The following is a 27653-nucleotide window of genomic DNA, read 5'->3' as shown; positions in this document are numbered from 1 at the left end:
ACAGTGACGCTGCGCAGAAGCAAACTGGGTGAAGTCCTTGGCAGCCGGAGCCTTGACATGGCCTCCAGGCCACTGATAGCCTCCTCTGCCTGCATCCTAGGGTTCCAAGTGTGCTGGGTGATCTTCAAGCCCCACGTGAAAAGGCCCACCCTGGCCTTCCCAGCCACAACCCGCCATGGGAAGGGATTTAACAAACTCACCTAACTTTGCATGTGTCACTAAGACTATCTTACAGAAAGATGCCTGGCCCAGTCCATAAGAAAGGGGAGGTATGATGTGTTCAGACATTCATCTGAGGAAGCTGTTTTGGTAACTGGTGTTTTGCTCGCTGTGTGTGCCTTGTTGGTATTTTGGAAAGGCCTGAAAAGAGCAGAGCATGTTCTTTCCCTACTGGTCATCATGTTCTAGCCCCCCCCCCCCAAAAAAAAGATGGCATCCTTTTTTCATGTCAAACTTTATTGAAAGGGAATGAGTTTACATTTTCTCTATTTTAAACTAAGCTAATGAGAAATTAATTTTATTTGGGGTTAAAACTGTGGAAAACTGCATCCTTCTCCAGCATACTATGTGATATTTAATGCTACAAATTTGCTAAAAACATGTACCAAAGCTAGACTGAGTGATCCCACCCAGAAATAGCAAAGTCCTCAGGGTGCTCCAGCAGTCTTCAGGCATATTATGAAGTAGTACAGGATATACACTTTTTTTTTCATTTTGCCAAAATATAGGTATGCAATATGCTTTCAAAGGAAGAAAGTTCAATAGCAAACATGATTATCAATGCAGTTTTGCATCAATGCAGAGAAAGAGTGTGCTGGTGACAACTGCAGCTTTAAGGCAATGTGTCCTGTCTGCTTCCAGAAGCTCTGTCACGCATGCACGGTGCTTGTCCGTGTTTCTAAGTGACCTGCGGAATGAAAGGATGGTTTTGGTACCAAGCGCATCAGTATAACACAGACACACTAGCTTTCTATCAATAGGGAGCTAAGGTCAAATGTCAGATGCCAACAGAGATGGATTAGATAGATGTAGAAGTAAAAGAATTGCAATGACATGGTTCTGAAGTATCTGAAAACGAATTGTATTTCTCAACTGAATGCAGTATGTGACCTCACATTGGAACCCTAAAGGGGACATTATTTGGACAAGTGGGGGGAAAAATGCTATTTGGGTGATAGATGAGATAAAAGTAACAATGTTTTAGATTCTGAAGTTAATAATTGGTTACTTAAAAGAATGACTTCGCTTTTAGGAGCTGCAAACTAAAACATACAGAGTGAGTTGATAGGGTATGTACAAGTTTTAATAGCTCAGAAAAGATTGTTTATCAATATCTATATACAACAACAAGAAGATAGAAGGGAAAAGAGAAATACATAAGGCTGGTGGGACAAACAGCAATGATAGATGATGAGCCTGTGTCCTTTGTAGTATGGCAACATTTCTTTCTTTCTTTTGAATATTTGTTTATATATTTTATGTATATGAGTGCTCTATATGCATGTACACCTGCAGTCCAGAAGATGGCATCAGATCACATTATAGATGGTTGTGAGCCATCATGTGGTTGCTGGGAATTAAGCTCAGGACCTCTGGAGGAGCAAGCAGTACTTTTAACTGCTGAGCCATCTCTCCAGCCCATGGCAACATTTCTTTAAGCTTGGAATTATTTCCAAATTAAAATTAAAGATCATAAAAGTCAAACTTCTTTAGACAAGCACTATCCAAAACAAATAATTTTTCAGCTCTGTCCTGATAGCATATTATTTTAGGCTTTGCACATGTTACTTTAAGTTTAGATTCTCCTCCCTCTGTTTGGCTTCCTTTCCAGGATGCTGTGGGTCCTCCAGGAATGGGAAGAGGGGGGCGGGTATCTTTCTGCTTCCTAAAGTCTTGGTGATTCTCTGAGTCTTCTACATGCATTAACTAATTTAGTTGCTGAAATAGCCCTGTGAGGTACATAATACATTTTCTTTTATAGAAAATAAAGTAAAGCATAGAGAGACTAGCTTTTCTGGGGAATATTGCTCACGTATATTTTGATTAAAACAAGCTACCAATGCAATAAAAAGAAATCTTAAATGTTTCCTAGAATAGCTGGGAGTTTTTAAAAGGTTTTGCCTTTCTCTTAGTTTCTGAAGAAACTCAGTGCCTGATTATGAAGAAAGAGTTGTTTTATACCAAGGTTTTTAAAATAGATATTTTGTTTTGTTTTGGTATTTTGTTTTTTGAGACATGGGTTCTCTGTGTAGCTCTGACTGTCCTGAAATTCCCTCTATAGACCAGGTTGGCTTCCAATGAGGAGATCTGCCAGCTTCTGCCTCCCAAGTGCTGAGATTAAAGGCATGTGCCACCATGCCTGGCAAGCCCTTTGGTTTTTGTTTTCCATCTCAAAGTTCAACATTGTATCCATAAGCTATACAGTAAAAATGAGGAGTCCCAAATACATGAAACAAACAAACAAAAAATTCCTCAAAATCCCAGCACTCAGGGAGGCAAAATCAGGCAAACCTATGAGTTTGAGGCCAGCCTGGCTTAAAAAGTAAATCCAGGATAGTCAGAGCTGTTACTCAAAACAAACAAACAAACAAAAATCATCAACAACAATTAATACCAGCACTCAGAAGGCAGAGGTAGGCGTATTTCTGAATTTGATGCTAGCCTTGTCTATAAAGGAGTTCTAGGACAGCCAGAGGTGCACAGAGAAACCCTCTCTCTCTCAAAAAAAAAAAAACCCAGCATGTTTTCTATACATTTAATAAAATATTTAATGTATCTAATTATAACAAAAAAATCAATGATACATACAACTATGTGTATGTGTGTATAATAACAAATATTGATATCATAAGAAATATTAACAGTTGTTGGTTATAAATCACGGAAAAGGAGTATAGAGAAAAGAGAATTCTTTTATTTTTTCACTGTAATTTTAGTATGCATTATATCTTATTTTATTATTATTATTATTATTATTATTATTATTATTATTATTATTATTATTATTATTATTATTCAGTCCAGATTCCCACATTTGGGGAAATCACAGGGGTCAGTACATCTGGAGTACAATGGGTAAGCCTCGCCCTGGGAAAACCACTTTTATGATCATGGTATATAACCTGTCAGGTAAGTATATACAGTGTCTTTTAAAATACCCAGGAGTTACATATAACGTGCAAGAAGAAGAAAGCACTAACGGATTTGCCATTTTCAGGATGATGCCCTCTGGAAAAGGTTTATTTAAAAACAGACCTGAGTCTCAGATAAAGTCCAGTGTTACTGGGTCCTGCTTTTAGAAAGGGGTCCACTGACCAGACTAACCCCAGAGCTATCCCCTATTATTCATTTACTAACAGTAGTTACAAATCCCCATGGCCTGGACTCAAAGCGCTGCTGGCTTCAGGAAGCCAACAGCCATTGGTAGTTGTGTTAAAAAAAAAATACATGGTCCTGGTGTAGTAGTACACACCTTTAATCTCAGCACTTGGGGGGCAGAGGCAGGTGGATCTTTGTGAGTTTGAGGCAGCCTGGACTACAGCGTGAGTCCAGAACAGCCAGGGCTCTGTTCTATAGAGACACCCTGTCTCAAAAAACAAAAACATGGAATGAAATTATATTAAAAACAACAACAACATCCAAATGATGTCTACAAGGGCCCACAATGAACCTGGGGTGCGGGGGAGGCGGGGTATCTATGAACCAGTTCTCAAGATCAGTCTTTGCGCAATTACATTTTGTCCAGCTTATCAGGGTGTGCGTATACACACAGGTGTTTGCGTGTGCTGTTTCTCTGATGTCTGCTTTTGTTTTCACCTTGTACAGAGAACCAGAGCTGTAGTAAATATGACGGCATTTTCAACATCTTTCTACTTTCCCTCCTGCCCCACCCATCTCTGACTTGTCATTAAGTTCGTCTGCATAACAGTTTAGTGGATGGACAGGGAAGAAGAAAGGGCAGGAGTTGGGGAGATACTATTAAAGGAAAGACAAAATTCTCCTTTGGGGTAGAGTTCTTATTATACAGATACTAAAATAAGCCACCGTATTTGAATAAACTGAAAAACAACTGATTGATTTGTGAAGAGTAATTTTCAAGTGTTGAAAGCTAATTAAGGCTAATATTTATTTAGGCTTTACCCATGTACCGATTACCACTTTAACCACTCATCCATAATCCTTATTAATCGGTGACTTTAAGGGGGCCGGCACTAGGCTGGAGAGTTGGCTCAGTGATTAAGAGCACCGCCTGTTCTTCCTAGAGGTCCTGAGTTCAATTCCCAGCAACCACATGGTGGTTCACAACCATCTCTCAGAATTGTTAAGCAGCCCATTCAAAACCACAGGGCTGGTAAGTGATGGGCTCGGTAGTCACACCGAGAACCTTGAGCTCCAAATACTCATCTTTCAGCACAATATAGGCAAAGCCATCCCAGGACACCCCTGCTCAGACTTACTTTGTTCTTGGGCTGTGTGTATGAGAACCTTTCCTGGCCAGGACTTCCATCCTGTGCCATTGCTTTCTTTGTAGAGCTACCGGTGGCTTTTTTATTCATCGTTCCTCTCTTCGACTTGACACCTGCAGACACGGGGCAATACCACATCTGGGTATAAAACTTAAAAACCTGCATCCACCGCAGTGTTAGATCTCGCCTTTCTGGACTGCATTCCCCCGACCCCCCTCACCAAAGGATCTGGGAAGTAAACCTTTCTGATTAGGGTAATGTAGGGGAGGGGGTACATCAAGTTATGAAGGACCTACATTTTTTTTTTAATCTCCCCAGATAGAAATCAAATCAGTATTATCATTCAGCCTCACTGTGCGGGGCCCAGTTCCTACTTAACTTTCTCTAGGGCCAGAAGGAAGCAGGCTTACTCTGTCTGCGGTTGCACTCTGCTGCTTTGGGTGCTGTCAACATGGCGAAAGGGTGCAGTGAGCGGCGGGGCAGCAGAGCCTGGGAGACCTGAAAGAAGACCGTTCCGTTTTACAGCTGTGTGAGCCTTGTGTAGGGAGCACCTGCTCCTCATAGCAGCTGGCGTGTCTCGTCACCCCAGGTGACTGGTGTTGAGGAGGCACCTGAAAGGCGTGTGAACGTGGTCTTCACGTACAGCCTCTGCTCCGGGCTTGGTTCTCACAACACAGAAGTGCCCTTTGCACAGGGCATTCCTCACAGTCCCCTCTCCTGTCACAGCCACTTCCTCTTTTCTGCCATAGACTCCTCCTTTTCTTTAATCCCAGCAATTCAAGAGGCAAAGGCAGGTGGATCTCTGCGAGTTCGAGGCCAGCCTGGTTTACAAAGCAAGTCCAGGACAGCCAGGGATAAAACAGAGGAACCCTGTCTTGAAAAACAAAACAAAAAATTAATTAAAAAAATATAATTATGCAACACTTGGGAGACAGAGGCAGGTGGATTACTGAGAGTTCAAGGCCAGCCTGGGCTACGAAGCAAATGCAGGACAGCCAAGGCTACACAGAGGAAACCCTGTCTCAAAAAGCAAAGCAAAACAAAACAAAACAAAATATAATTACTGGTGTGGTGTGGCTGGTATAGTGTTGCATACCTTTAATCCCAGCATTTGGGAGGCAGAGGCAGACAGATCATTGTGAAGTTTGAGGCCAGCCTTGTCTACAAAGAGAGTCCAGGACAGCCAAAGCTATACAGAGAAACTCTGTCTTGAAAAACCAAAAATAAATGAATAAATAAATAAATGAATGTATATAATTATATCACTTCCCCTATTCTCATCTCTCCAACTCCTCCTATGTTCTTCCCTTTCTAATTGATTATCTCTCTCTTTTTTGGGGGGGGGGGCGGGGAGAGGTTGTTGAAACAGGATTTCTCTGTGTTGCCTTGGCTGTCCTGGACTAGCTTTGTAGACCAGACTGGTCTCAAACTCACAAAGATCTGCCTGCCTCTGCCTCCCCGAGTTCTGGGATTACAAACGTGTGCCACCACGCCTGGCTGATTACCTCTTTTATTATTACTATCATTAGGTATATATAAATGCATAAATACTCAGGGATCGTGGCACACATCTTTAGGCCCAGCATTCAGAAGGCAGAGGGATGCAGATCTCTGACTTCAAGCCCAGCCTAGTCTACAAAGCAAGTTTCAGGACAGCCAGTGCTACATAGTGAAACCCTGTCTCGAAAAATTATAACAATAAAAATATATGCGTTAATACACCAATACAGCCTGCAGAGTCCGCTTAGCGAGGCTTGTGGGTGTATGAGTCAGGGCTGATAGCTCTATATTAATAACTAAGAGGCATGGCCTGGGGGAAGCTTATCCTCACTGGAAAGTTTTAAATCACTACAGTGACAGAGTCTAATTTAATTTTTTAAAAGCACACTGAGGCTCAGTGGAAGGACGCTTGTCTAGCATGCAAAGGCCCTGGATTCACTCGTAGCATTAAAAATTAAGATAAATGAAGGGCGGGGGAGAAGAGCATCTTGGCTTCTGTGTGAGCGATACATGGGAAGGTGGAAGCAGGGAGGCCTTTTCATTTCAGAGTCTTAGAGTGTGTGCAACAGATAACCGCCCCTCCCCCAAAGTTTTTAAGTAGCTAGATAAGTCCTGTCTTAGGCAAGGCACCAGTAGTTAGTTAGCAGCAGGGGTCTTACTTCCAAATTGACTGTCTCTGAATGCGAGGTGCATCAGTATAGTGTGTGTGGCCTTGTAGTAGGGCACGTGAGATGGATGGTAAGGGTCTTTTTATGTTTTGTAAAACATTACTTCACTTTGTAAAAAGGAATGTGCATGTACATGTAATTGCCAGCTTAGCACACGCACTGTGCCCTGAGATTACCCTTCCCAAGCCTAGATGCCCTTGGAGGAGTAAAGCGCAGAAATTTTAAGCTGACTCAGCATTTTAAGAAGTGCCTGAGTCCTGACGTCATCAAAATGGGGGAAGAGTACCAGAGAATGAGAGAAATACCAGGATCTTGGGTCTCAGAAATGGCTGCCCTGTGGCCACAGACAGAGTCTCCTGCACTTCCTCTGATGGCTTCCTTGGTTTTATCTTTCACACGGGAATCTACAGTCTTTCAGGAAGCACTTTTGTTCATGGTGTGAGACAGATGACAAGAGCTGAGCCAGCGCTCCTGGCGGACAGCTCATCCTGCCGCACACATCGGTGTCACCTTTGTCCTAAATCCAGTGTTTGGATGCTGCATATTTGTTGTTATGTTCTACGTCCTGACTCGTGGTCATTTGGCCAGTCCTTACTCCCATCCATGTCATCCCATAGCTCCACAGGAGGCCCAGTGGCAAGGCAGCTGTCTCTAGCTGTGACTTCGTCTTTCCAAGATTGTTTGTCTATTCTTGCCTGTTTGTGCTTCCTACAAATTTGATAACTGCTTGTCAGTATGTGAAAAGAAAAAGAGATATGGTCGTGGGATGAAAGAAGGAAACGAAGGAGGTAAGGAGGGAGGGTGGGAGACAGACAGACAGACAGAGACAGAGACAGAAAGAAAGAGGGAGGGAGCAAGCTTGCTACCTAGTTTCCTAGAGTACATCAGTCTCTGGATTACTCTCTGGGAGGATTGATAATTTTCCACCCTTAAACAGATTCTGTTAGATTCATTCCTGAGTCTGTTTTTGTTTTTTGTTTTTTTGTTTTGGTTTGGTTTGATTTTTAACTTTAGAGTCAGTTATCTGTCTGTACTTTGTATTCTCCTTACCCCTGCTTATAGAAAGAAATTAAGATTTTAAACTGATCCTGTATCTGGCAATTTTGCTAACCCCAATTATTAATAAGTAGCATATAGATTCTTTTGAATTTCCAAAATATCCATTATGTCATTTTGTTTGTTTGTTTTTCAAGACAGGGTTTCTCTGTGTAGCCTTGGCTGTCCTGGACTCTTTTTGTAGACCAGGCTGGCCTCTAGCTCACAGAGCTACACCTGCCTCTGCCTCCCTGGAGTGCTGGGATTAAAGGCGTGTGACACCCTGGCCTGGCTTTCATTATGTCATGTTAAAGAATGACTTCTAATCTTCTCTTGACATTTTACTTAATTCTGCTGGCTAAGATTGTCAAGCCAAACCAACCAGACATACAAACACAGGCAACAACAAAAGCACCTTCAGAATGTACTAACAGACCACTAACTTCTACCTACCCAAAAGCTAAGGATGTCAGCCCACCGCATCCGAGACCAACAGGGGAGATGGGCACTCCATCCCCATCCCCTTGCCTTGGCTGTGGACCAACTGATGTTCTCACCAACATATTTGGAAAAGCCCTTCAGTTTATAACTTTCTTTTATACCATAACTATAATAACTCCATGAGAACGTGTCCACACTGGAGCATAGTATTTGAGACACTGAGTCTGTCCTGGGCCATGCATGGTTACTCATATTGGCATAAAAATAACTTATCTAGTGCTCGGGAGCTCAGTAAGTAAAGTGCATCACACAACTCTGAGGACTAGAGTTGGAACCCCTTTTACCCTCATGAAAAAGCTGGTGTGGAAGTACACACCTATAATCTCAGTGCAGGAAAGAAAGAGATAGGGGCCACCCTAAGCCTTGCCAGCCAGTCAGTAGCTCTGAATTGATGAACTCCCTCCTCAGTGATAGTCTCTATGTCAAAATAAGGCAGAGATCCATTAAACAAGATGGCCAACATCAGTTTCAGCCTTCCACACTCAGTGCACAATTAGGCATGTGTGTGTACACACACACACACATACACACACACATGAATGCACATACATGCATAATACATGCTCACACAATGAACACCTTCTCCCTTTGAGGTGTGCATTGTGTTTTGTGTCCACATAAAATAATATACATTTAATTATTTTACTGACATATAGAAGTGAGTACAAACATAAACTTTGACCCCTTGTCCCAAGAAGCAAATAACCTATTGTGTTGGTTAGTTTTGACTGTCAACTTTATACCTGGGAGGGGAGCCTCAATTGGTAATTGTTTAGATAGGTTGGCTTGTGGGCATGGCCATGGGATATTATTTTTATTGCATTTATTGAGATGGGAAGATCGTCCCCACTGTGGGTGGCACCATTCCCTAGTAGGGGATAGCAGATTATGTAACAGTGAAGAAACAAGCTAAATACTAGTGAGCATGCATTAAGTCCTTGTCTTCTGCTTGACTGTGGGTGTATGTGACCTTCAAGCACTCCAAGTTCCTGCCTCCTTGACATCCCCACAATGATAGACTCTACCCTCAAACTGTGAGTCAAATAAACTCTTTATCCCTTAAGTCCCCGGGCTATGTTATCAGGGCAGCAGGAAACAAACTAAAATACCTGTTTAGAAAGATAACCTTATGACACAAAAAGTAACCAGAGAGGAGGCTTTAGGTCAGTGTGTGGTAATTATGACTGCTGTGCACTAGGCATAAGGAAAGGGAAATGGCTTATGTGTCATCCTTGATAAAAACAAAACCAAGAAAGCAGGTATTTCTCAGGCTCAGGTGCTCCTATCCCAGGGGTAGTAGACCTGAGTGTTGCAGAGGTCACTGCTAACTTGGCTATTTAATGGAGTCCTGATAATCTGTGACTTATGCCAGCCATCTTTAGGTTTCCTGTGTGGTTTATATGAAGGATTATTACAACAGTAGGATGGCGCACGCCTTTCATCTCAGCACTCGGGAGGCAGAGACAGGTATTTTAATAAACTACTGCTCTCATTTGATAGACAGGTGATAAAGACTTGACGCTTGCCACCTCCCTTGCGTCTCCTCTCCATGCCTCGTTGGGTCAGTTCCTGCCTACCCTAACACAGCCTCATCTCCTCAGCTTGAAGAAACTTCTCAGACTGTGCTTTGGGATTTCACAAGCTCCCGGAGTGAGACGTGACCATTACGACCCTCTAACGTGGAGACGATGAGAACAGCGACGGAGTGAAAGAGAACACAGTCAGCTCCAGATTAGGATCCAAGCGCCATCCTACGGTATGCGCAGAACGGGGGGCTTAGCAGCATCAGCAGTCAGGTGGAAGGCTCTCCTTGGGCTACCATGGAATTGATGTTCACGGCCCCAATTAATCCTCAGAACAGCCCGGTGTGGTTGGGGGCGGTGATAGTAGGCCTACTTACACATGTGGAACTTGTGGGCAGAGAAAAATAACTTATGGGAAGCACACAGTAGGACGGGCTGGATCTGGGCCTGGGCCTGTCTGCTTTGCTTTGGAAGTCATGGGGTTTGAGTGTTAGTTTGGATGGATTTGAATGCTGCCTCTTAAAATGGGGTGACTTTTGGGAAGACAGAGGAGAGCTGGGGCCCTGGGGTTCTCTGTTCAGCGCCCTTCTCTCCTTCACCTACTTTCATTCTTTCTGCCTTCTTTCTCTTGTCCCCCTTTCTTCCATCAAATGAGACTGAAGAATGTTTACCAATTGCTCTATAATCTTAACGAAGATTTTATGCTTTTTGTTTGTTTGGTTTTGTTTGTTTGTTTTGTTTTTCGAGGCAGGGTTTCTCTGTGTAGCCTTGGCTGTCCTGGAACTCTCTTTGTAGACCAGGCTGGCCTCGAACTCATAACAATCCCTCTGCCTCTGCCTCCCCGAGTTCTGGGATTACAGGCATGCATCACAACACCCGGCTAGATTTTATGTTTTTTCTTCAGTTTCAATCAAGTTGAGCATTTTATATTTAACATCTGGAGAGAGTTGTAAATAGCCCATACTTATGTAAAGCCTTTAATCGAACCTTTTCTGGGTCCAGAGTCCTCAACAGGAAAGCAAAACAAAACAAACAGAAAACTAGAAGGAGCCTGCGGCTAATAGCGAACAGTACATGTCTTGCTGCCCTCCATTCACCAGGGGGCAGCAGAGTCCCAGAGAACGCCACCTGGAGGCGCACAGTTCCCACAAGTCCTTTCCAGTTGCCGGAAATTCGTCTCAATCTGATTTGTATTCCACAGGGTTTTTAACTCTGGTTTAGAAACTATTCTAGATGTTGCTTAGCAGACATTTTATCCAAAGGAACCAAAAGTCATTCCGATATAAGTGGTAATTAAAGAACCTTTGACAACATCTATTGCTCTTTAATAACTCTGGCTTCTAATTAAAGCCGTTATTTTTTAAGCTATGGTAACCTCAAACGGCTGTTTTAAAATACCTAGTTCTACAGCTTAATGTTTAAAATGCTACATTGCCACTGCTGGTTCCTCATCCAAGTTGAAGTGAAGTTCTCTGGGAGGAGAGACTGCTAGCTTTACTTTCTTAAACCCTAATCACTTGGGGAATTAGATAAGCCAATTTGCAATGTGCTGATATACATATTTGATTAGCAGTTTAATGTTTAGATATTTAGGACAGTGAGCCTCACGATCAGATGTAATTTTGTCCCTAGGGCACGATTGGCAGTCCGGAAGCGTTTTTAATAGTCACAAGTGGAGAGACGCTCCCTGCCTCTGGTAGCTAGAGGCCAGGCTTAGCTACCAGAAGACTGGCTTCCGGCACATACAATACAGAATTGCCTGGCTCAAGGTGTTAAGATACTCTGATACAAAGGTGGGGATGGTGGCGTGCACCCACTTGCTTGAGATACTGAGATGGAGACTGATTCAATTCAGGGACAATTTAGCTATACAGAAAGATCAACACCAGCCTGGACCATGTCACAAAAGAAAAGAAAAAAAAAGAGGGCAAGATGAGAGGCAGAGGCAGGTGGATCTCTATGAGTTCAAGGCCAGCCTGGTCTACAGAGCGAGTTCCAGATCAGCCAGGGCTACATAGGGAAGCCCTGTCTGTCTTGGAAAAAGAGAGAGAGAAAAAGGAGGGGGGAGGAGGAGGAGGAAGAGGAGGAAGAAAAACTAACTCAGTTATCCAATCTTGACTTGCAAAACCTCAATTCTAGCTATTATTTTGAGGTTTTTAATGTGGCAGACATAGACACAAGGGCTTCCTTGGACTGACTCACTTAATGGCCACAACAACCCCACCTTATTTCCCTGACTTTATAAACGGAACAGATGCTTACAGGTGTTGGAAATAACACTCAGCATCATTGTGCTTGAGTCTGGTGGAGTTGCAACTGAAACCCAGGCAGCAAGAATTCAGAGTCTAGGCAAACTTCATCTACATGCGGACGAATAGATGTCCCCAGCCTGTAGGGACATGGCAATGCAAGCTTCTGAGGAAAGGAGTCCTCTGGTACGATATGACCTGTGCCTCTTCCAAGGCGATCACTTTGTAGTCCACTGATGCATCCCCACTTTTCGCTGCCGGTGTGACTATGGGGATAGAGGCTACATGTCACTGAGCGGAAGCTCCTTCATGACTGAATGAGCCATGGGGTGGACCGGCCTTCTATTTTAACCCCATGGTGTAGACTGAATTTAGCCCCTGCGCAGACACTGACTGAGAAACCCTGACCAAACCCCACTAACCTGGAGGTCACAGTGCTAGCCCCCTCAGAATGAAGCATGGGCCCTGAGACTCAACCAATCAAGTACTGTGGCTGACGCCTCCTGAGAGCTAGAAGATGAAGAGAAAATCGTAAGTGAAAAACGGTGAGCAGGACTCAAAGTTCAGGGCATAATCGGTGAGGGAGAGAGAAGACAGGCCAGCAGAGAGCACACTGTATGGGATAAAAAGAAACTGAGCACTGTGGTGTGTGTGGCCAAAACACGACAAAAGCTGACCTTTCTTCAACTTAAAAAGCTGCTTGGCTGGAGAGCTGGCTGGGCCCATAAGAGCCCTGGCTGCTTTTCCAAGGGCCATATGTTCAATTCCCACCACCCACGTGGCAGCTCACAACTATCTGTAACTCCTGTTCCAGGGACTTTGGCACCCTCACACAGGCAGGCATGCAGTCAAAACACCAATGCACATGAAATACAAATAAATCATAGAAACCACACTAGGTCATGTGCTATTCCCGTGCACCAAACAAACAAACAAAAAACCCTGCTAAGTCTCTTAGGAGCACTAGTCAAGATAAGGTTCAATACAGAGTATGAGACCTATTTAAAAAAAAAAAAGGCACTTTTGCCCAACTGTCACATCCCCAACATTCAACCACATATTGTGAAAGAGCGAAAGAATGAACAAATAAGCAGCACAGTGGTCAGGGTGAGGGCTGTAGTTCCTTCTTGGGGGGAGAGGGGCAGGAGAACATGGATCTCGGCAAGAGTAAGAAGCTGAGAAGCTGGTTTCAAAACCGTAAGACTTAGGCACTGCTTGCCTGTGGAGGTGGATGAGGTAGGTACTTGAACTTCTGGGACCCACCCACTGCTCATACAGTACAGCCTACAGGCAAGAACAGAGAATAAATAACTGTCCTGTGTCTATGGCCCTGGCCCTGCCTTAGTGTCCTTCTGAATCCTCCCAAACTGCCTTGTGGTTGTGACTCATTGCTTACGTACTGTGGTCTGTGGATACAAAGAACAGGGGAAAAGCTGCCCTGTGTTTACAACCCACTGCTTTCATACCGCCCTCTACAGGTAAGAAACAGGGCAGGCACGTGTCCTGTGGTTGTGCTCATGCCTCAGGCCCTGCACTTGACTACCTCCCAAATCTAGATGGTCAGGGGTGAGCATGCTGGGCCAGCTTCCTTTACTCATGCCCACTTGCTGCCCCTAAAAGTCTCCAGTAGGAAGAGGATCATAGTCAGTATTTAAATTCTTTTTTTAGTTTTTCAAGACAGGGTTCTCTTTGTTAACAGCCCTGGCAGTCATGGAGTCTCTTTGTAGACCAGGCTGGCCTCGAACTCACAGAGATCTGCCTGCCTCTGCCTCCTGAGTGCTAGGATTAAAGGCATGCGCCACCATGCCCAGTTCTATAATGGTATCTTTTCAGGCAGCAGATAAATAATAATTTTATGTCAAAAAATAAAAACTGAGATATTCAGACTGCTCAACAAGTCTTTACTTGTTCACTCCTGCAGTCAATCCCATCCCTGGTTTGATTCCCAAAATCTATGTAATGCAAGGAGAAAGCATAGTCCTGCAAGCTGCCCTCTGACCTCCACGCAAATGTGTGTAACATACAACTGCCCACCCCACCCCCAAATGAATAATTGTACACACACAAACTTAGAGAGAGAGAGAGAGAGAGAGAGAGAGAGAGAGAGAGAGAGAGAGAGAGAGAGAGAGAGAGAGATGCTCTGTCCTGGAACTCACTGTGTAGACCAGGCTGACCTTGAACTCACAGAGATCTGCCTGTCTCTGCTTCCCGAGTGCTGGGATTAAAAGCCTGCTCCAGTACTGCCGGGCATAACTGTAGTTTTAATAAAGGTAAAACCCAGATGCTACCACATCCCAGTTGAGTCACACATGCTTGCAAAATGCCCCCTTGACGTGGAGCAGCACATAGTGAGTGCCAGTGTGCTTTGTGGAAGGCTGTGTCAGGAGGAAAAGAGAGCACTGGGCTAGGAGTTCGGGTCCCATCATTTCTGCCCACTGTACGTTCTCATTCACGCTTTCAGTGGCATGTACCTAACAAGTCGCACTCTGCCTCTGGTTGGATGTACGCTCCCATCCAGAATGATGCTTATGCTCAAGATAAAAGACCTGGCTAATGGAGGCCACATGGCCATTTCTCCTTAACTTCCTGGGCAGCAGCAGCAGCAGCAGCAGCAGGATAACCCAGTGCAGAGCTCTGATTTTCCCTCTCCAGAGCCCTAGATGGGTCCTTTTCCTTCTTTGGGCCTGTCTATTTCATTCTTTTATTTTAAAAAGTGTTCTGTTGCCAGATGTGGTAGCACGCACCTATAATCCTATCTCTTAGGTGACAGAGGCAGGAGGATCAGGAGTTCAAGCTCATCCTGGGCAGCATAGGGAGTTCAGGCCAGCCTGGGCTACGTGAGGGTATGTATCTGAAAAACAAAAGTATTCGGAATGATTTTTCCAGATGGATGCATTTTCACAGTTTAATAGTATGTGGCCACTCAGTAAAAATTTAAATACTGCTGCGCATGGTAGCGCACACCTTTAATCCCAGCATAAGGGAGGCAGAAGCAAGAGGATCTCTGTGAGTTTGAGGCCAGCCTGGTCTACAGAGAGAGTCCAGGACAGCCAGGGCTACACAGAGAAACCCTGTCTCAGTGGAGGGGGGTGGTTAAGAAAACAAATCATTATAAATTATAAATGTATATGCTAAATAATTTCACTCAAGGGCTGGGGATATAGCTCAGTAGCAGAATGAATGCAAGACTCTGAGCAAAGCACACACAGACACACACACACACACACACACAAATACATACACACAAATATGCACACACAAATACACACACACTCACAAACATGAAGAGCTATGTGTATGTAGCTGGGCGTGGTGGCTCACACGTGTAATCCCAACACTCCAGGAAGCAAAGGCTGGTGAACCTCTGTGAGTAGACTAGCCTGGTCTATATGGACAGCCAAGGCTACACAGAAACCCTGTTTCCCAAAAACAAACACAAAATTACACACAAAAAGACAACCAACCAACCAAGCAAACAAAGAGCTATGTTTATGTATCCGTATTTGTGGGTTGGAATATATGTCAGTGGAAGGGCACTTGCTTAATGTATTCCATATACAGGCCTGTGTGTGTGTGTGTATGTGTGTGTGTGTGTGTGTGTGTGTGTGTGTGTGTGTGTGTACACATACATATACATATATACTTATATATATGATATTAATAGTCCCATAATGTTCTTACCTTGGTAGAATCAGGACTGGCAGAATTGGCCCCATAAATTTTAAGGACTTCCTCAATGGGGATACTGTGCTGTGACATAAAAACAATGAGTTGTCATATTGTGGCTTTTATTTTTTTATTATGAAACAAAGCTACTGCAACTCCAGTGCATCGAGCACAGTGTGAGGCGGTACAGCAACTAGATAATACCGTCTAAATTAATGGGTAAACGGGGTCTTCTAGATACTAATATCTCTCACCCCTTTTTTCATTTCCCATAGATATTTTTGCAATATGGCATGGAAGTCAATTTTTTATTATGCATTTAAAATCATAAATTTTACTGTTAGCAAATCCCAGGTATTTAGAAGCAACATTGAAAACATGTAAATATAAATAAATAAATAAGTATAAATAAAAATTTAAAAAAAGAACATGTAAATATGCGTTAGTACCAAAATGATCTTAAGAGACATGTATTCTTTCCCTCACCATTAAGACTCCCGCATAAGATGATAAGATCATGGCTTCTCGCTCTCTTCGGTTTGGATACATGGGTCTGCCATGAGGTGGCGCTCTCCTAAGGGGAAATAAGGATGGAGAAGAGTAGGTGTGGTGTATATTGGGGGTGGGACACATGTGTGTTTGTGTGTGTGTGTGTGTGTGTGTGTGTGGTGTGTGTAGAAAGGTGGTCCACCTCAGATGTCGTCATCTGAAGCCATCCCCCTTGGCTTTTTTTTTTTTTTTTTTTTTTTGTCAGGGACGCTCCCTGGGACCTGGGACTCACCAAGCAGGCTAGGCTGCCAGGCCAGCAAGCGCCAGGGATCCATACGTTTGCCTCTTCAGTGCTGTGACTATAACAGATTGGTGCCACCTCACCCAGGAATTATGTGGGTGCTGGGGGTCAGATTCTGGTCCTCTCGCTTGTCCAGTAAGCGCTGCCTGAGTTGTCTATCTTCCCAGCTCCTACTCCTGTCCTTTTTGACACGTGCTAAGGTTGTGACACTAACACATACATAGTAATCAGCAATGGCTCTGTATTATTATTCACTTTTAAAATAGGATTAATATGATTGACTTTTTTCTTTTTCTTGTCTTTCTTTTTTTTTATTTTTATTTTTATTTTTTATTTTTGAGACACGGTTTCTCTGTATAACCCTGGCTGTCCTGCACTCTCTATGTAGACCAGGCTGATCTCGAACTCACAGGAATCCACCAGGCTCTGCCTCCAGAGTACTGAGATTAAAGGCCATCACCACCCAGCCATACTTTGAATTTTTAATTTTCCAACACAGTGATATATTTTTTGTCTGTTTTCACTAAAGCTGTCACAAGTGCACACTGGTTCCTGTAGTGGGTAGTTATGGCTTTACTAGCAGGTATCCACCCTCCTTCTCCTCATCGTCTGCTTGGTGGTCGGGAGTTGGCCTGTTTTCTTTTATTCTAAGCTTGCACACCTTCAGGGAGGCTGAAAATAGCCCTAAATCCTGAGCACGGGTCTTGTCAGTGGCTTCCATGTCCAGACAAATCAAGAAACAGACACTGAGATACAGGTCATCTTTGCTTGTTGTTCATTTAAATCCATCCTGGTCTGGACTGAGCCTCGTTGTGAGGTGAGCTGACCCCCAGAAGAAAGAGACTAGAATAGAACCTGGTGCCAACAAGTGAGATTCAAAAAAAAAAAAAAAAAAATCACATCTAGCCAGGCATGGTGGCTCACGTCTTTAATCCCAGCACTCGGGAGGCAGAGGCAAGTGGATCTCTGTGAGTTCGAGGCCAGCCTGGTCTAAAAAGTAAGTCTAGGACAGCCAGGGCTACACAAAGAAACCCTGTCTTAAAAAAAAAAACAAAAAATAAAAAACAAAAATCATATTGACTGATTGTGTGTGTGTGTGTGTGTGTGTGTGTGTGTGTGTCTGTGTGTTGTGAGAGAGAGAGGGAGGGAGGGAGGGAGGGACGGAGGAAGGGAGGGAGGGAGAGAGAGCACTCACATCACTGTGAAGCACCTATAAAAGTTAGAAGACATTTTGAGGGAGCTTGCTCTTTCCTTCCATGAGCCCCAGGGATTGAACTCAGTCAGGCTTGTCGGCAAGTTCTTTGCCCGCTGAGCCATCTCCCCAGCCCCAGTTCTGAATCCCTGTGCTTAACAGTCGTTTTTAGATACAGCCTAATCAAACCTCCCTTCCTCACTTTCTCTCATCCTTCTGCTCTCTCATCCCCTCTTCTTCCTTCCTTAAGTTTGTTCAAACGGGATTTTTTTTTTTCTTATTACTCTCAGTTCCTACCTGCAACCTTGTGCCAGGACCCTGGAGTAGAACACTGGCTGGACTTTGGAATATGAGCTGTTTGACCGTGGCCTCTCGGTTTCCTGTTCTGAGCAGGGTGCTGAGGCTGCCGATTCATGAGTCACTGCACTTGAAGGAAAATGCTGATAATCTTGGGAGGAAAATGATCCCAGGGACTCAGGTGCTTAAGGGCTTCCATGTTCCAGAAACTGTGAGCTAGTCCTTGGGAAGCGATACCTACAGCACTGACCAATATATAGCTCGTATACAATACAGGGAGGGCATGCTTCTCCGGAGGAGCATCCCAGGGAAGGTTTTGTTTTGTTCTTTAACCTGGCCATGGTGGTGCACTCCTTTAATCCCAGAAGTCAGGAGGCAAAGGCAGGTAGTTTTCTGAGTTCAAGGCCAGCCTGGTCTACAAAAGGAGTCCAGGACAACCAAGGCTACACAGAGAAACCCTGTCTCAAAGAGAAAACAAAACAAAAAAGTAGGTAGGTAGGTAGATAGATAGATAGATAGATAGATAGATAGATAGATAGATAGATAGATTAAATAAACTTGACAGAAATCAATGATTAGAAATACAAAATATGAGGCCAGGTGTGGTGGCCCATGCCTTTTACCCCAGCACTCAGGAGGCAGAGGCTGGCAGATTTCTGTGAGTTCCAGGCCTGGTCTACGAAGCCAATGCAAGACAGCCAGGGCTACAAAAGAAACCCTTACTTGGAAAGAAAGAAAGAAAGAAAGAAAGAAAGAAAGAAAGAAAGAAAAAGACAAAACCTGTGAACACACCTACGATGTGCTCAGCTGAGGTGTGTCTTCAGGCTTCTGCCTGGAGGAGGACGTTTGCTCTGTTTCTCCATCAGAGTGCCTCATAGGAAGATGCCACACAGGGCTAGAACTCCCTCCCTCAATTAGAGTCATGTTTTAATAAGGAAAACCCCAAGAGGGCTGAGGACATGGCCAAGTAGGACCTGAGTTTGGAGCCGTCCCTGGCAGTTCCTGTAAAAAGCTGGGTGTGGTGACACAGCCTGCAATCCCAGTGCTGGGGAGCCAGAGACAGGAGGCTCCCCTGGAGCTTCCTGGCCAGCTAGGCTTGCTGGTAGTGGGATTCATTGCGGGAGGAGGGGGGGGGCAGGGGAAGACCCTATCTAAAAAACAAGATGAAGAGTGACAGAGGAAGACACTGACATTGACCTCTGACCTCTGACCTCTGCATACACCCACACCCATAACCAAGAATGTGGCTACATACATATCCCCCCACCCACACTAAATAAATAGATTGATCGAATAAGAAAAAACAACAAACGTATTTCAACTTACATGTTCTCCCACTGGAGCCAAGTTAAGTCTTCTGGGTGGTCTAGCCATTGACAAGCAACACTGATGGCCAAGTCATAGTGGGCCTGGAAGTAGAGAGAGAGCGGAGGGGTAGACTGAGACCTTGGCAAAGCCACTCCCTGACAGTGGTACTGCTAAGCCTGTCCTCTGCCAGGTTTCCATTTGGGGAGATCTTTATTTATATAGCCTGATGCTCAGCTCGAGATGTCTCAGGATCTTTGGACAGGATCTTTCTGTGGTCCAGAAAAGAAACACCCACTCAACAGGGAACTGGGGAGTGTGGCCTCACACTGGGATTGCCAAAGACATGTGGCATATTCATGGGTGAGACCTTGATGGGCACTGGGCCTCCCTTTCCCTAAATTTTAAAAAGGCAAAGGGAGAGGGTGAAGAATAAAGGCAACGGAGAAGTCTAATCCTGTTGTTGCTAGAGGACATGACATGAGCAGTGGACAGGATAGACCTGACTGAGTGGCAGATGGAGAGCCTCACACCTGGTACAAAACTGAGGGTCGGGGCTGGAGAGATGGTTCACCATCTAAGAGTGCTGACTGCTCTTACAGAGGACCTGGGTTCGATTCCCAGCACCTACACAGCAGCTTCCAAGTGCCTATAATTCCAGGTCCAGGCCATCCAAAACCATATGACATGTGGTACACATATATGCACTCAAACACGCACACATAAGTTTAAATAAATATTAAAGCTACATAAATAAATGCTCTAAAAGAAAGAAAAACCTGAGGGTCCATCTTCATGTTGATTCTTATTCACAGTGCTGACTTTTTCCCTGGTCATTTATAAGTTTTTTTGCTTAGTGGCAACATTTCTTTTCTACCCTCATAGCCAAGAAAGCAAAGATGGGTCTGGGTTTGGTTAGGGTTCTAAGAATTTCTGTTAAGGTTCTAAGAATTTCTAAGAGCTGTAATGATGCCCTCCAGGGACTGAGCTAAAGTAAAATATCAATTTAAATAATAAATAAGGGGTTTGGACTGTGGTCATTTCTGTTGAAACTTAATCTGGAGTCACACTGCCGTGCTCATTGGAAATACAAGCATCTCGGCCTTCAGAATAAAAATGGCACTGTAATAATACCTCATTAAAGTTTGAGAAGTACAGTTCTTCCGCCCCTGTCAGTGCTCTGCACACAGAGAGGCAGGCTTAGCTAACTACCCTGGCTTTACTCAGAGGGGGAACCAAGAAGAGACACATACATCCCTCTTAGCACAAAGATAGCACACGGGCGGTGCATAAACAGAGCTCACTGATTTCTTTTGGATTAAATATTCCTGTAGGTTCTTCTCTAATTTCTGTGCAATGAAAAGAAATTCACATGAGCCGGAGCTCAGTTTGAATAACACAAAGGATTCTATATCACTTTGCAGTGTGATCCTGTATCATGTTGTGTCATTAATGCAAATGATGTTAAGAGCTTACAGTTGAGAACTGCCCTGTTACTAATTTTGTCAAGGTCTTTAACATTGCAAATTAACATTTTATCTCACAGTCATTTGCTTTTAAGTCTTTTCTCGACTATTATATTTCTTATTCTCTTTTTGCTTTTTTTTTTCCCAAGAAAGGGTTTCTCTTGTAGTCCTGGCTTTCCTGGACTAGTTTTGTAGACCAGGCTGGCCTTGAACTGGCAGAGATCTGCCTGCCTCTGCCTCCCAAGTGCTGGGATTAAAGTCATGCACCACGACGCTCGGCTATCCCTTTTTGCTTTCTATTTAGTGCATGAAGGTAGTCATAGGAACAACCTTAGGATGAAGGAAACATAAAGAAGAGGACAGGGCATGTGCATGCATGTGCATGCATACGTGTGCATGCGGGTGTGAGTGTGTGTTTGTTAGTTATGTATACGTTTGGTCCCTGTTCTGTCCCCTCATTACATACAGAACACAATGGGAGAGGCACCAGCGTGACTTTCTTTACCATATCATCTAGAAAGGTGAGTTGACCTCTTCCTTTCGGATCAAATTCATTTTCCCGAAGTCTGATGCCAATGTACTCTCCCCTTAAAAGCAAGAGAGCAGCACTGAGCTATTGGGAACGACATAGGGCTCCATCTTTAGAAAGAGGCTTTCTTCCCAATACCCCTTCCCAAGACAAAAATGCAACAGAAACAACTCCTGGTCCAGTAGCTGTTAATATTCACCTTTGCCTTGCATAGTGACCTCCAAAGCCTTCAGGTCTAAAACACCTGATCATAATAAACTTCAATCACATTTATCTGAAAACTAAACTCATTGTTGGAGTGGTTTACACGAAAGCAGAAAGGATGCAAAATGCCGATACACAGAAAAGAGGTTTTGCAAGAGGAGAGCTAAGACCCATTACATAAAAGGATGATATCGTGCCTGGTGTGGTAGTGCATACCTTTAATACAAGCGCTCAGGAGACAGAAGCAGACACACCTCCTGTTTGTACTCTAAGGAGAGGCCATAACATTAAAAGATGCGTTTCTGTAATATTTTTCACAGAACACACTAGCATTGGGCACTCCGCCTGGAAGTTAGCATGGGCAGTTAAGAAGTGTTTGTTTTCTATTTATTTTTTTGAAATAGGGTCTCTGCGTAGTCATGGCTGTCCCAGAGCTCTGTAGACCAGGCTGGACTCTACTCACAGAGATCCACCTGCCTCTGCCTCCCAAGTGCTGGGATTAAATGTGTGCACAACCACACTTGTCAGAGTTGGCGTTCTTCTGGGTTTTTGTGTGCTTGTTTGTCTGTCTGTTTTGTTTTGTTTTTCTGAGACAGGGTTTCTCTGTGTAGCACTGGCTGTCCTGAACTCTCTTTGTAGACTAGGCTGGCCTCGAACTCACAGAGAGCCACCAGCTTCTGACTCCATAGTGCTGGGATTAAAGGCATGCACCATCACTGCCAGGCTGAAGCTGGTATTCTTAACTACTGTTAGCTTTTGGTGTTATCTTTTTAACTACTGTTTGTTTGTTGTTCTCTTGGCCTCCAAATACATACGTGTAAACATGAGAGGATTCCATACATGTTTATTCCAGCATATGTTAAAGATTTGGTAAAAAAGAATCACCATCATAGGCAGACAAAAGGACATTTGATGGTATCTATGATAAGATCTTTGATGAAAAAAAATATTAGTGTTGTGCCAACAATAAATACAAAATAAAATAGAACCTTTTCTTGTTGCAAGATCTGTGCTTTTTTTTTTTTTAAATAAACACTGCAAAGTACCAGGTTGAAAATAAACTGAACGGGATGGGGAAAAATATATGGGAAACTTGATCTATTCTTTATTAGTCAAGAAAGTACAGAAGTTAAAAAAAAAAAAAGCACATGGATTATTTGGCTGCTGAGCTCAGCAATCAAAGCAGCACAGGCTCTGGTTTGAATGCCTAGGGTACATCCAGGAATCTGCATCTTTTGCCGATAGGTGCTGCCCCTTTCAGTGGTGCATCCTGTACCCCTAGGCTGTAGGGTGCCTTGTACACGGATGCTCCTGCAAAAGCATCCTTCCAAGAGATTCTGCATCTTACCCTGCCCCACATGGGCCTGGAGACAGAGACCAGAGAGCATCTGCTGGCTTTCTCCTGCAGAGCAGAGAGAGCCCTCTTTAGCTTTTTGTCCACCTGCCAACATCCAGACCTTCCACGAGAGCACTGCTGATGCAGGGGTCAGAAACGAAAGCTGTCGCCCATCCCCCCCCCCCACCTCCTCGGTACTCACAACAGCCTTTTCACCTCCTGCTTTACAAGCCTCCTTTCCATGACTGTGGCTGAGCAGATGTCGATAGCCTTTAGGAAGAGCAATTCCTGCAAGCCTAGAAAACAGCAGCAAATCAGAGAGGGTATGAATTAGGGATGCTGTCGCAACAAATACCAGTCATGGAGTCCAAGGCTGTGGAAGGGATCCAACAAATACCAAGTGAGAAACTGGCCTGAAGGCTCCCCCTGAACCTGTGCCCACCTGACAGCTTAGTGTTTATAAGTTTTACATTTGTTAAGTGACTTATCTTCGTGTGCGCATAAGCATGCAGATGTGTATGAGCCGTGTCCCAAGTGTGGATGACAGGGGACAGCTGTCAGGAAATGGTTCTCTCATGATGCCCCGCGGGATCCAGGGATGGAAATCAGGTCCTTAAGCCTGAGCTTAAGTATTTTGACCTGCTGAGCCCCTTTTCAAGTTTTTCTAACACTACTGTACTCATCCTCCCACTACTGTGGCTTGTAAAACGGGGATGGGTCATGTAACCTTTGACAGGCTTTTGGGGGGCAGAACCACTCAAACACACTGACTTGTGATCTGAATAAGTCAGAAGTTCACCATGTATGATGTTCACACTAGAGTTCCTGCTCACAAGGGAACTGGTCCATGGCTCCCCATATCTGGGAGGTCGCTTGACAGTCCACACAGTAGTGACAAATGTGACGTCAGTGCCTACCTTTGACACTGAACTGGAAGTTGAAGACAAGGCAATGGGATCAAAGGGGCTCAGAAATGACACACACTGAGAAGCTGATGAAAAAAAAATCATTACTAATGAATGGGGCACTCGACTGCAAGTATGAGTACGAATCAATCCCATCAGGACCATTTGTATTAACTTATAACTATTTGAAATACTTTGTGGCAGCTGGTTTGATGAGTCATCATGGCTCAATTACTACTATTAGATCTGGGATGGTTTTTTGTTTGGTTGTTTGGTTTAGGGTTTTTGAGACAGGGTTTCTCTGTGTCGCCTTGTCTATCCTGGACTCCATTTGTAGACCAGGCTGGCCTCAAACTCACAGAGATCCACCTGCCTCTGTCTCTCTGAATGCTGGGGTTAGAGGCGTGTAACACCATGCTGGGTTTCTCTGAAGAAGACTGACTGTAGATGCCACAAAAAAGTTGACAGACTATTTAAATTGTACCAGGGCTTCAAAATCCCTGCTCTAAAGATAACTTGGCAGATGACCTTAGCCCACGTTGGCTCGTTTTGTGAGTCAGCTCTCTAACAATAAGGGGAGGGCAAGCAGGCTGAGACTGCCTTGAATGAGTTGGTTCCTTGTCAGGACGATTATCATTCTTCCTGCCGCTGCATCCGCATCCGGCTTCAGCCTGTGAGAGGGAGGAAGTGGATATGAGGAGGTGAAGTAGAGCTGCATAGATGGATTAATCCCAAAGACATGATATTGTACTGATCTGGCGAGGGGGAGAGAGAATGCTACAGATTAGAAAGGAGGCCTCTGCTGGGCATGGTGGAGCACACCTGTTATCCCAGACAAGCAGATCTCTGCCAGTTCAAGGACAGCCTGGTCCAGGACAGCCAAGGCTACACAGAAACTGTCTCAAAAAAAAAAAAAAAAGCCTTATGGTCAAGAAGAAGAAAAGCCCTGGCATCTGGCATCGGTAAGCCAGGGACTAGGGTGTGACATCCCCTCTACAACTAATGGTTGTGACCATGCTCAAGCTGCTTGGCTCTCAGTGTATAGTGTTACCTTTAAAAAAGAAAAAAAAAGAAAAGAAGGTCTAGTTAACTTTGCTCCAAACTTCACCCTGGCATTCCATCATCTCATGATGGCTGGAATGTATTAAAATTCTAATTCAGTAACTTAGAAAAGTATATGTAGGGGCTGAAGAGATGGCTCTGTGGTTAAGAGAGCTCTGGCCTCTCTTCTAGAGGACCTGGGTTCAATTCCCACTACCCATATGGCAGCTCACAAGTGTCTATGACTCCGGTTCCATGCGACCCAATGCCTTCTTCTGGCCTCTGTGGACACTAGGCACACACAAGATGCATAGACATACCAGCAGGCAGAACAGTTATACACATAACTTTAAAAAAATTAAAAAGCACATGTTTATAGGGTTTTCGCCTGTTTTGATTCCTTAATAGAAAGTGGGTTTGAGCTGGGTGTGGGGGTGCACACATGTAATCACAGCACTCAAGAGGCAGAGACAGGCAGATATTTGTGAGTTTGTAGGCCAACCTGGTCTACAAAGAGAGTCCAGAATAATCAGAGAAACTTTGTCTCTAAAAACAAAAAACAAAGATAAAACAAAACGACCAAACAACCAGCTCCTTAGTGCATTTTGGGCCAAGCATGATAGAGCACTCACTCCTTTAATCCCAGCACTCTGGAGGCAGAGGCAGGTAGATCACTGTGAGATCAAGGCCAGCCTGGTCTACAAAGTGAGCCTAGAGAAACCCTGTCTAAAAAAAAGAAAGAAAGAAAGGAAAGGAAAGGAAAGGAAAGGAAAGTGGGCTCAATTTCTTGGCAGGAAGTGGACTCAATACCTTGGCAGGAAGCAGGACCCTGAGCTTTGAAGCTCAAAAACCAAAAATCTTAGCATTTACTTAAATTTGTTTGTTTGTTTTTGTTTTTCAAAACCAGCTCTTAAATAATTCTTATCTTACAGTTCTGAGCAGGCCCTTTGAATTTCAAACTTACGAATTATAAATTTTCATCTCTTGATTGTTACCACGGCTTTCTCTTAGCACCCCCACCCCAATGTGGAATAACAGCCAAAGGTATATCCTATTCATAATACTTTACATATTAAAAGTACGAGTGCCTACCACCTCTAGGTCACTAGGCAAGAGGTCAGCAGAACTTGAAAGGCCACCAACTAGCTATGTCATTTTATGCAAATTGACTTTCTGGTTTTGGGGGGGTTGTTTTGTTTGTTTGTTTCTTTCTTTGTTTTGCATTTCTTCCTCTATAAAACAAGCACCATCTGCCCGGTGAGGCTCTGTCAACAGGAGCGTTCTGTGATTTACATGTATTTGTCAGCTTTGCCTGGTTGAGAAAGCCACTTGCATAGACAGTTCAGTTAGACTTGATTTTCTCCTTTTCTGTCTACAGAGCTAGAGAGGAATCAAGAGCACTCGCTAGAAACACACACAAAAGGGTACTGGAAAGAGGTCAGCTGCCTCAAGCTCTGCAGCTTTCACAGACACCAAGCCCTCAAAAGTCACAGCCCCCATAGGTTACTGAATCCTAGGGACTGTGAAATATCTGTGTATTCCAAGCAGACCTCCCCCCTCCACAATCCTGTCTGTGGATCTCTTGCGGGCTCTTAACCAGCATCCCCCCACTCCTACCCCCGCCCCCAGAATGTCTCACCAACTGGAGACTGTTGCAGCATTTCTGTTCTCTCCCGTACCTGCAAGCAGACTTGAGCATTGGAAGGCCCGCGCTGGTGCTTCCAGTCATCCTGAGCACAGATGCTTTTGCCTGGTTGCTAGGAAACTGGGTCTGGATAAAAATACTCTTATAAACATCCCCCTGTCTCCTCCCACGTCCACATGAAGGGGGAGGGTCTTATATTTGAGACAGACTGTGACCCTGACCTGCAGTTCACATATCTTTTCACCTGAGTAGGCATACGTGCGCCAGCTGAATGACTAAACAGAAAACTGAGATGAGAAGAGGAGGCCGTCACTTCACCGGGTTTTCTTTTTCTCTCTCCTGCCTTCCTTTCCTGCTTTTCTCTTTTCTAAAATAGCATTTGGCTACAGATGGGGGAGAATCCCCTGGGACTCCAGCTCCTTATACTTAGGGCATCCCAAGCAATCTCTTGGGGTGACACTACTCAGTGACTATGAACACAGAGTGATGAAAAGCCTAGGAAACCACCTCTTTGGGCCCAACCCATCATGTGCTGGTTAATTTTTGGCCAACTGGACGCCAAATAGAGTCATCTAGGTAGAAGGAATCTTACTTCCTTCTACCCAGGGGTTGCCTTTACCTGACAGACAGAAGGCAATTGTATAAGGGCATTTCTTTTCTTTTCTTTTCTTTCTTTCTTCTCTTTTTCTTGTTTGTTTGTTTGTTTGTTTTTTGAGAAACGGTTTCTGTGTGTAGCCTTGGCCATCTTGGACTCACTTTGTAGACCAAGCTGGCCTCAAACTTACAGAGATCCACCTGCCTCTGCCTCCCTGATGTAGGGAGGTTCAGCCCACTGTGGGTGGCTCCATCCCTGGTCAAGTGGTCCTGAGTTGTATAAGAAAGCAGGCTGAGCGAGGCACGAGGAGGACGCCAATGAAACCCTCTGTGGTTTCTGCTTCAGTTCCTGCCTCCAGATTATAGCCTTGAGCTCCTTCCCTGAGACTCTAATCTGTAGGACACACTAAACCATTTCTTCCCCAGGTCATGGGTCAGTGTTCTATCACAGCAGCAGAAAACCAAACTAGTACTGAAGAATGGCTCCCCTGCTTGTACACTCTCCTTATCCTTAAACCCTTGTGTGGGATGTCTCTTTGCTCTTATGATAACATCTAAATGTCTGACCATGGTCCGGATATGCCTTCTCTGTGCCACCAGACAGGGATATTCTGGGGCCTGGGGGCCTGTCACCTCTACTCATTTATGTTACTGAGAATGGAATCTGGGGCTTGTGCATTCTAGGTAGACAAGCTCTCTCCCCATGAGCATTATAGCCACAGCCTCTAACCACTTAATACT

The 27653-nt window shown here is 44.3% G+C and overlaps 1 protein-coding gene across 3 annotated transcripts; it reads right to left on the bottom strand.

Annotated features, from left to right (window-relative positions):
- Window positions 1–304: 304 nt before the first annotated feature.
- Window positions 305–26703, bottom strand: LOC311595550 (uncharacterized protein C2orf80 homolog). Of its 3 annotated transcripts, XM_084778389.1 has the most exons (10): window positions 26353–26446; window positions 23645–23718; window positions 22930–23023; window positions 21164–21245; window positions 19214–19296; window positions 16095–16182; window positions 15624–15692; window positions 4877–4964; window positions 4458–4579; window positions 305–907 (listed from the first exon to the last, which is right to left on the bottom strand). In XM_084778389.1, the coding sequence occupies exons 3-10, from the start codon at window positions 22968–22970 to the stop codon at window positions 899–901; spliced, it is 582 nt and encodes a 193-aa protein (XP_084634515.1). In that variant the 5' UTR covers window positions 22971–23023; window positions 23645–23718; window positions 26353–26446; the 3' UTR covers window positions 305–898. The 3 variants fall into 3 exon arrangements, with proteins under 3 accessions (XP_084634515.1, XP_084634514.1, XP_084634513.1); XM_084778388.1 differs by lacking the exon at window positions 23645–23718 and having other exon boundaries at window positions 26353–26458; XM_084778387.1 differs by lacking the exons at window positions 21164–21245; window positions 23645–23718 and having other exon boundaries at window positions 26353–26703.
- Between the last annotated feature and the right edge of the window lie 950 nt (window positions 26704–27653).

The sequence above is a fragment of the Acomys minous genome, assembly GCF_964271855.1.
Source record: "Acomys minous genome assembly, chromosome: 4".
In the NCBI taxonomy this organism is placed as follows: domain Eukaryota; kingdom Metazoa; phylum Chordata; class Mammalia; order Rodentia; family Muridae; genus Acomys; species Acomys minous.
Note: the sequence above shows the minus strand (reverse complement) of the source record. Positions and strands in the feature narration are given on the sequence as shown.